Source organism: Setaria italica, chromosome VI, assembly GCF_000263155.2.
Source record: "Setaria italica strain Yugu1 chromosome VI, Setaria_italica_v2.0, whole genome shotgun sequence".
Lineage (NCBI taxonomy): Eukaryota > Viridiplantae > Streptophyta > Magnoliopsida > Poales > Poaceae > Setaria > Setaria italica.
This window is the reverse complement of record NC_028455.1, coordinates 26,474,765-26,484,235: the sequence shown is the minus strand read 5'-3', so window position 1 is coordinate 26,484,235 and position 9,471 is coordinate 26,474,765. Positions and strand designations below refer to the sequence as shown.

The 9,471-nt window shown below is 50.3% G+C and overlaps 2 protein-coding genes across 3 annotated transcripts; both read right to left on the bottom strand.

The window, feature by feature from the left end:
* Window positions 1-1,604: 1,604 nt before the first annotated feature.
* LOC101774514 lies at window positions 1,605-4,074 on the bottom strand. Its single transcript, XM_004973392.2, has 2 exons — window positions 3,113-4,074; window positions 1,605-2,995 (listed from the first exon to the last, which is right to left on the bottom strand). Exons 1-2 carry the CDS (start codon window positions 3,386-3,388, stop codon window positions 2,642-2,644), a joined length of 630 nt encoding a protein of 209 aa, XP_004973449.1. The 5' UTR covers window positions 3,389-4,074; the 3' UTR covers window positions 1,605-2,641.
* A 1,380-nt stretch (window positions 4,075-5,454) lies between these two features.
* Window positions 5,455-7,917, bottom strand: LOC101774110. 2 transcript variants are annotated; one of them, XM_004973391.2, is made up of 3 exons: window positions 7,435-7,917; window positions 6,601-6,884; window positions 5,455-5,712 (listed from the first exon to the last, which is right to left on the bottom strand). In XM_004973391.2, the coding sequence occupies exons 1-2, from the start codon at window positions 7,783-7,785 to the stop codon at window positions 6,642-6,644; spliced, it is 594 nt and encodes a 197-aa protein (XP_004973448.1). In that variant the 5' UTR covers window positions 7,786-7,917; the 3' UTR covers window positions 5,455-5,712; window positions 6,601-6,641. The 2 variants fall into 2 exon arrangements, with proteins under 2 accessions (XP_004973448.1, XP_022683197.1); XM_022827462.1 differs by lacking the exon at window positions 5,455-5,712 and having other exon boundaries at window positions 6,297-6,884.
* Between the last annotated feature and the right edge of the window lie 1,554 nt (window positions 7,918-9,471).

Below are 9,471 nucleotides of genomic sequence, written 5' to 3'. Positions count from 1 at the left end.
ACATTGATATACGTCATGACGGTGCCCGTCCATGTAGTCTGCTAAGGATTCCCATCTCGGTTGCCAATTCCAGCAGCCTTTGCAGTGGATCAATTGCTATGACGAAGAGGAGCGGGGATAGGGGATCGCCTTGCCGTAAGCCCCTGCCATGTTTTAGAGGCTGATTTGGGACCCTATTTAGGAGAACGCAGGCGGAGGAAGTGGACAGTATCGACGCGATCCAGTTGCGCCAACACGTCGGAAGCCCAGGTGTTGTAGTAGAGAGAGCAGGTAATCCCACCTAATGGAGTCAAAAGCCTTTGCAATATCCAATTTGAGGAAAACGGCAGGTACTTTGTTTCTATAATATCGTCTAGCCGTATTGCGCACCGTCATGAAGTTGTCATGGATACTCCGCTTCTTGACGAATGCACTCTAGCATTTGGAGACAATTGAGTTCATGTGCGGTTGTAGTCTAATTGCCAATGGTTTAGTGATGATTTTGATGAAGGAATGAATGAGGCTTATGGGCCTGAAGTCCTGTATAGTGTCTGCTCCCTCTTTCTTTGATAATAGGATAATATTGGCTGTGTTGATTAGTTGGAGACTGTTGCATCGAACTGAGTAGAAAGCATTTACCGCTACCATTACATCCTGCTTGATAATATCCTAGCATGATTTTAGAAATAGTCTCGTGTATCCGTCTGGTCCTGGTGCTCTATCACTCAGCATCTTATGAACGGCTTCTTTGATTTCTGCTTCGGAGAAAGTTGAGTCTAGCGAGGATAGTTTGTGTTGGTTCATCCCGAGGAGGTCCCAATTAAAGTCCGCACGACGAGGTTGAGGTTGCTGCATGGTCGCTTTGAAAAAATTCTGGATCTCAGTTGATTTTTCCTCATGTGTGCATGCCCAGCCATCCCCTCTTTAGCTTCTGAATGAAATTTTTTCGACGCCTGGAGTTGACACATCGGTGGAAGAATCGTGTATTGGCATCTCCTAACTTAAGGTTTCTTATTCTGCTCGCCTGGTTCTAACGCGCTCGTTCAATGACAGCCAGCCCCATGGCCCTTGTTTTCAGCTGGCTGCGCAGGAGGTGCTCGACCTCCATGAGTGCTCGGTGTTCTTGCGCTGTCTAGTCGTAGTATAACCTCTAAGGCCATGTACAGTTGCATTTTTGCATATGGTATTAGACGGCTGCTCCACTCCCTTAGTGCAACGGCCGTGTCATGGAGCTTGTGGTAGAGTCTGTGGAAAGGCTCAACCTGTGATGATTGCATGTTCCATGCTCGGGTTACTGTGTCCTTGAATCCCGGGAGCATCGTCCAACAATTCTCAAATTTGAAGGATTTAGGGTGCCTTGGTCCACATTGGTTGGAGAGCAACAACGGACAATGGTCAGATAATGAGGTGGAGAGGACGTGCAGGATGTGGTTACTGAAAGCATGTTCCCATTCCTCATTGGCAAAAACTCTGTCAAGCTTAACAAGAGTAGGGTTGCATCTTTCATTGCTCCAAGTGAATTTTCTATTTTGTAGGTGAATCGCACGTAGGTCAGAACCGTTAAAGCCTGTTTGAACATGTTCATTAGCCTCAGGTTTAGCCTGTTGTTGTTTTTATCACTCGCTTTGTAGATGAGATTAAAGTCGCCTTGGATGAGCCATTGAGAACCGGCTTGGGGCTTTTGGTTTTGAAGTTCTGAGAGGAATTTTGCTTTCCTGTTAGACCCGGTTGGGCCATATACCACTGAAAGTGTGAAGTTGTTTGTCATTTCTTGCGTTATTACCTTTGCTGTGATATGATACTCTCCTATGACTACGTTGTTAAGCGTGACATGATTGGTGTTCCACATTAGAAGAATGCCGCCCCTCGTGCCACTGAGGCCCCCCGCTGGTTTGTAAGTGTAACTGTCAAGCCTGTGCCCTCCCAGATACGCGATCGTAAATTGGTCTATCTTGCTTAGCTTCGTTTCTTGCAGACACACAATGTGGCATAGTGTGGCGAAGATTATCTCTCGGACCGTGTCTCTCCTAGCTCTCCAGTTTAGCCCTCTCACATTCCAACATAAGACTTCAAGGTTCATTTGTGACATGATGTATCTTTAGCATCGACAGGACAAGCAATGCAATTCAAGAGCTGTGGCTTCTCGGTTTGGCAGAAGAAAGCACTGAGACACATGGCGACACTCGGCTTCATCAACAGGACCACCGTCAATAGAAGCGCAGACATCAAGTGAATAAACGCCTATGCAAAGGTAGTTAAGCAACCATTGAAATGTTCTGGCTTTAGGATTACAACCCAATTGAAAGCTAAGTCACTGAATAACTGAAACTTGATGCAGTGGCTCCTTGCACTGGCTCCTTGCACTGCTAGATAGTTAAGACGATGCAGTTAACATAACAAACTGGAGTGCTATGAATGAGGTCCTGAGCAAGAAGTCTAGTGGCTGCCTGAAGAGCTTCTGCCTGCAAGTTGTTGTTGGCTTCCTGGATGTCAGCGATGGCTTCTCCTGCCACCACAGCCATAGCTTCATCAAGCTCCTCAGCAACAGGGTCTTCTAAGTTGAATGCCACAGTCAGCGCCGTGATCACATCTTGAGGAAGTGGCCCCTGAAACATAGCCAAGAACTCCTGCAGTGCAGCCTTGATGGGCTGCATTTCATCAGTTAGAAGACCAAGTTTGCGACATAGATTGTGCTGCGCACGTTGAACCGCTGGCATAGGTCTACGGGTGGATAGTCTCGCGCTGCAGCATAACGTTGACATGTCGAACACGCGTCATGGACGATGACGTTTAGGCATCTCCTTTTGTGCTTGCGGGTTCTGCTCCTCCATTGTAGGCTCGTCGCTACGGAGGATTGGCTCCAACCTGGTGAAGAACGTCCTGATGATGGTGTTGCCGCTGGGGCTGCTGTGCTCTGCGTTTCCCTGAATCGCGACGGATAGGGGACAGCTCCATCAGTGTTGCTGGCATCGAGGCATGCTGTGTCATCGGTGTCGTTGGTGAGGTCGGGTGACATCTATGTAGCATTGAACATGTCAGAGAAGGCGTGATCCAGAGCTAAGTCATGGCCATTGGCCAAAATCGGCGAATCTAAAAAGTTAGCCGACTCCTGGCTGTGCAGGGCAGCTTCCACCTGGAGCTTCTGCAAGGCTGCGTCAACCTCCTGGACGGAGATGAAAGCGCCACCATCCAGCTTGTTTCCTGCAGCAGGTATGTCCTCCAGTATGCGTGTGAACGCATCTGCCACCTTGGTCATCGATGGGTCGTTGTTGTTTGCCTTGTGTCCGCGATCCTCGGACCAGATTTCAATCCCCTTGTAGGGAAGACGGAGCTTGTCTGCCAGCGTTGATACTTTGCCAATGTAGTCGTAGTAGAGCATGTTCAGTGGCACTGGTTCCCTGTCCACCATCCCCTGTTGCCTCCCCTATTGCCTGCACAAAAAAATTCTTCGCCGCCTCCTGCATCATCGAGGCACGGTTAGTGAAGAGAAATTGCAGCTCAATGGCCTTCTTGTCGCGTAGAGGGCTGAGTTGAGGCAGCTGCTGAGGCACGCTGGTGATGGCCGTGGTGTCTTCACCCACGTTCTTGGCGGCCTCCAGGTGATGTCACCCCCCATGCCTGCTTCCTCCGCCTAGGTCCTGCGCCTGGGCGAGCGTTCTCGCTCATGGTAGGCCTCCCTGCCCGTCTGCTTGCACGTGTCATGGGCACGGCAAGCACGGTCACCGTGACCGTGGTGGTCACGGTCGTCCTTTCTCCGACGCCAGACATTCCATTTGTTTGTGTGGTCGATGTTGTAGCCCTTGCGCTGGCGGTCCCGCTCGTCTCTGTCTTCACGCCGTTCCTCGTCCCCCGTCGTGCTGCTTCGACCAAGGCGTGATTGGTTCGGGCGTGGAGGCGAGTGTGGACGTGTGTCGCGTTCTGTCGCCTTGCGTGGTGTCGTGTCTCCATCGACGCAGCCAAGGTGCTAGGGAGGAAGCCGGCAGATTGTCGGTGTGCACGACGTCCTATCGTCGAGGTTGACAAACGCGAGTGTGTAGTCCTAGATCTCCTCGAGGTAGACATGATGCAATGCTTGACGCCGTGTTGCCAGTGTCCTAGCGGCACCTTGGACACCAGCATGGACTCTAGCCTGACGTCGCGCGCTCGGCTGGTGAACATCAGCCAGACTCACTTGGGGATGGAGCTTGGATTCGTTGTCCATGCCCACAGGTTGATGATCTTCGTTTCTTCTGGCTGGTCGAGGTTGGTGTCTATGCCTTCAAGCGCGTAGTTGCTGCCGATTAGATGCTCGGTGATGTCCACTCTCCAGGCGTGCATTGGCACACCGTCAAGGCAGAGCCTGACCCGAAAGAGCAACACAGCGCCATCTGCATCACGAAGACTCCACCATTTGGTGAAGTAGACCTCGATGTCGGCACCTGTTGCCTTGCCCTTCTGGAGTGCCTCTGTGCAGTGGTGGCTATGCTTGAACTTGATGAGAAAAGCTTCAGGGAAATGGCACGAAACAGTCAACTCTCCATGGCGCAGCTTGAACTCGTCTCTGATTACCCTCTCGATGTCCCGTGGGTCGATTGGCTCCTTGCCGTGCACCGCCTAGGTGACGGCCGCTGTTGTATCCCACTCCCTCAGGTCGGCGTCAATGTCCCCAGTGGACTGGATGAGGCAGGGTCATCGAGCCTTGACATGGCCGCCGAGGATGTGGGCGTTGGTGGTGGTGGCAAGTCTTGGCGGGTCTCCGACCGTTGGCGACTGGCGTGTTTCTCTTCTTGTGATGCTTGTTGCTGCAGTCCCGTGCACGGTGGCCAGAGCGGTGGCAAAGGAAGCAACGGACGGGATCTCGGCAAGAAGAGGCGCGGTGGTCGGTAGCCAAGCAGATGAAGTAGCGCCCATCGATTTTGGCCCAGAAAGCGCGTACGCTTGGTGTGAGCTAGTGGCATGGACGGTCGGTGCGGAGGCGTCGTGAATGCAACTCACGTCGATTTGCAGCTGGCCGGTGAGCGTGGCTTGAATGCCACTCCCTCCTCCACCAGTACAGTTGACCGGCACCTAGCCATCCTACGAAGTAAAGGAGGCAGACTTGCGCCACGTGCCATCACCTCAGGCATGGCTTCACAGGCGACGTGACGGTGGGTGAGTGGAGGTGACTTGCAGCGATCGGAGGAGTAATTGCTCCGGACGGGCACAATAATGGTGGGCTGCAGCTTTTGAGCTCGTCGAGTCGAATTCAAATTCTCCGCAGCTGATCCCCTAACGACCTGGGTGAAGGTGCGGTGCAGCTGAGGGGAGCATCCCTGTTGTGATTCCAACGTATCCTGCACCACGGAGCTTACCTGGAATTCGGCATTGACCTCGGATCTGCGGGGAGGGGGTGGTGGCGTTTCCTTCCAAGCGCCCCCCCTCCCCCGCCCCAATCCACAAGCGATTTGGGCGACGGGGTGATGGCAGGCGGTGTAAATGGCCAGTGGGCTCTGGATGTGGCATGGGGGTGGCAAAGGAGCTTGGCTGGCAGAGTGGTAGGGGTCGCCGCGGTCAGGGTCATGGGCACTTATCCGTGTGATGGACTTTGAGGCTTGATGTACGTACGAGTTAATAGAAATCACTGAGTCTGCACGAGTGAATTATTTCTCTCAAACATGGATCAGCAGCTGGCTGCAACCACAAACATCAGCAGAATTCAGGGTTTGCACTGTAATTGCTTGTCGATCTTTAACGCCTTCTCTACTTGTCCTTTGCCTTGCCATAAAAATAGGCCATTGGTTAGATTAGTTGCACAGAACCGTAGAACACTATTAGCGAAATTAAGTACTCATTATTGAACCGTTGTGCAGAACCGCAGTATTTATCACTAAAAGTTAAGACATCAACCAATAACGCAACAGGTTACCAGCAACCACATTCATTCATCCCTTGCAACATTCAATTTGTGGTGCAGCAACTTATCATTTTACCATTGTTGGAAATAAGGGTGACGGAAAAAACATGGGCACGATGTAAAGATCCTTCACCACAACAAATATGCTTTTTAAGTACCACTGCCAAAATGCAGTGGGAAACTAGCAAAGGACTAAAGATGGTCCTGGTTTATTACCATGTTTATGCTGGCATAATGAAGCTGAGTTTTTCATTTTATTTACTGAAATATAAACGGCATCAATATGATATACGAAAAAGTTATGGCCCTCTATGTAATGAAACAGAGATTTATTTCTTTTACCGACCCAAACATAAAGGCACTGATACAATAATGTACAATAAACACAACAAGATACACAGAGGCAATATGAACATGCATGCAGATAACAAGGCCTCACACAGGGTTCAATGGTGAAATTGTCGATGCCACAGCTTATTTCCCAACAAAGGTACTTGCAAACAATTTTCAGCCTTTAGCAGGTTTATGCTAATGCAAACAATCTATAGCTCAATAACTACCCATGCTAGCAGGCTTCACAGTTCTGGATAATGATACTGGCACCAAAGGAACTGTTGATACGCTTAAAAGAGAAGAATGCATAACTACTTACAAAGGATCAATTGAGCACGTTCATTAAGTCATTATAGAAAAGGTTATATACTTATATGACACATGAACAAAAGATAGCTAGGGCAACTGTTGGATACCTCATATATCGCAATGATGTGTGGCATTGCCTTCTGCCACCCTACTTGCTCCTCCAGACCTTCAGCGCAAAACTGGGTATGATGACAAAGCAAAACATTGCCATGGTACCCAGTACCCCCGTATCAAAGAGTGCATAACCAATCTTTTCCCTCTGAGATTCCTCCACCGGTAACAGCCCCCCAAGCACCAGAGCACCTGCTCCAAGCAGCAGGAGCAAAAGGAAAGTCGCGAGCATCACGAGCACAGGGTTCCGCAGCACCTTCCATGTTAACCCTCCAAACATCTAACAAGGATGCTCGACACCAACAGCAAAGCAAACCAGGTCAGTTTCTTCGAGTGAACGCAATCATATGGATAGTATATGCATGCTTTAATGTGAAACTGGAAATACGCAAATGCACCCACATAAATTTAGTGCACAGATTAAATTTTCTTTAGGAAACTAATACAGCTTAACTGAAAGCAGATCATGCATTGACACTCTATAGACCCAATTGGGACGATTGGGAGCAAGATCAATCAAACACGGTCAATTTCAGTTCACACGATCATATAGAGAGGATACGCATGATTCAATCTGAAATTAGACGGATGCAAATGCACTCACAATTTCAGACAAATTAATTTTCTCCTTTGGGGAAATAACACAAGTTAATTGAAAGGGAGGGTGTGTGCGCGCGTGCACCATATTTGATTCCAACAATAGAGTGAATTGAAGCCTAGCTAGCCACAATTATACCCACTAGTATATTTACTGACTTGGACTACTGGTAAGACTCGCTCGAATCAACTCATCAACTGTAAGAAGGAGCAGCGTTTCCTTGTTGCGATACCTTCCTGGATTGGATCTGGAACTGGATCTCCTTGGCCGAGTTGCGGAGCGACGATCTGAACCCCGCCGCACACATGGCGCGCAAGAGCTGCAGGGTGAGGACGACGATGACCAGCGCGGGGACCACGAGGGATCCGATCGAGACCTTGAGGAACGCGTAGGGCACCGGGGAGCCCTCGCCCAGGGCCCGGCGCGCGACCGTCGAGGCGGCCACGCCCGCGCAGCCGACCCACGTGCTCGCGAGGTACAGGTACTGGACCAGTCTTGGCACGGCGAGGTCCCGGAGCGCGACCGCCGGCTCCCGCGGCGGCGGCTGGGGGAGGACCTCGAGCACCAGTTCGGGGACGGCCATGGGAGCGCGGGGGGAGGAGAGGAAACCCTAGGCTGTCGACGGCGCTCCCGTCTCGCTCGCAGCCGCAGTGGAGGCGGAGTGGTAGTTGGGCTGTGAAGTGGGCGACGGGGGGAGGGGAAAGTGTGATGGGATTGCGACGAACACGGAGGGGATATGACGCGTGTCGAGTTCGGGTATGTTCTTCAAGTCCCATTCAAGAACAATATTCCAAAAAATAAATTCATTAATAACATAAATAAATCAACTTGAACAATATCAGTCCTAGAAATGAATAATGTCATCACTGGTTATAGATGACCAGATGGCAAGGCCTGCTGGACGGTCCAAGGCACAACATTAACATAGCCCAACCTGAGATGAATAGTGCTCAGACTGGTCCAGGATTATGCACCTGGCAATGTTGAGCCGCCATTCGGCACATAGTGCCAGCTCAGAGCTCAAGTCCAGCATAGGTTTTGGATTGGCCCAACGCGGCCCGACCTAGCCTACTAGCACCCCCGCTATGCCATATAGTAAATAGCAAAACTCTAACCCATCTCCTTATTTCTCTCCTCCCCACCGTTGTCTCTCCCAATCTCCTTACATACTCACACCTCCACCGCCCCCAACAGGAGGCTTGTTGGTGCAGCTAGGAGCGTGCGACGGCTCCGCCGTGGCGGGGGCACGACCGGTAGGTGCGCTGACTGCCGTCGCCACGAGGCGTGGCCTGGAGGTGAGCAGCGTGCCGACATCGTGGGGTGCAGCATGGAGGCATGCCGACCGCCGATGTCAACGGGGCACCCAATGGGGATTCATTTTTTAGGATGATGTCTATATGATTATGTGATAGATTCATGAACTTTATTAGTGATTTTGTGATGATTTTTGCATCTTGATTGGATTGCTCGTGTCTTGCCCTCTTGCTTGGCATGGCACTAGCACGAGTCGTCATGCTAGCCCAGCACGATAAAAAGCATAGTGCCGAAGCTGGACCAGCAATTCGACACGCAGTGCCAGCTCGGTTAGGCCATCGTGCCTGATAGTGTCGGGTCTAACCAGGACGGGCCAAATCGTGGCCGTCCATTGAGTCAATGCCATCTATATCATTAGTTCTTCATTTGTCTATTCCATGGTATAGAGTTTTAGTGTATAATTATAATCTTGGAGTAGACCTAATGAAATTCGATGTGACTCATCAACCATCGAATACACATGGAGCGAATTACTAAGGATAGCAAATGTGTAATGATATAGTTTACTTCCAATGACTGTTATATATGATCATCGCGCACAAATCTAATGGACAACCTGTAACGTTCATAAAATTCATCAAATTAAATCACTCGCTAAAAATTATTTTTAAAATATTTTCACCACTTGAGCCTCAAATCCTGTCTTCCCGGCGATTTCGCCATCCCGGCACCAAAACCGATCACCATCCATTCTTTTTCTTTTCCTCTCCGCACGACACGCCGCGTGCCGGTTGGAAGACCGCCGCGCTCGTGCCTGCAACCGCTTCCGTAATCCCCACCATCTCTCTCTCTCTTTAACTCTTCACACCATTCAATTCTACCTTCTCCCTTTTACTCCATCTCCTTTTCTTTGTCTTCCTTTCGTTTTCCCTTTTCTTTTTCTCTCCCTTTTTCTTCCTTCTTCCCTCCCTTCCTTTCCCCTTTCCTCCTTCCTTCCCAGGCCATGCACGCCACC

Coding starts and splice junctions, on each gene's coding strand:
- LOC101774514 (XM_004973392.2), bottom strand. CDS start 3,388: ATGGTGGACAGGGAACCAGTGCCACTGAACATGCTCTACTACGACTAC. Junction 2,996..3,112: donor CAGCCTTGCAGAAGCTCCAG/GTGGAAGCTGCC, acceptor AATGCTACATAG/ATGTCACCCGACCTCACCAA.
- LOC101774110 (XM_004973391.2), bottom strand. CDS start 7,785: ATGGCCGTCCCCGAACTGGTGCTCGAGGTCCTCCCCCAGCCGCCGCCG. Junction 6,885..7,434: donor TCCAGATCCAATCCAGGAAG/GTATCGCAACAA, acceptor CATCCTTGTTAG/ATGTTTGGAGGGTTAACATG.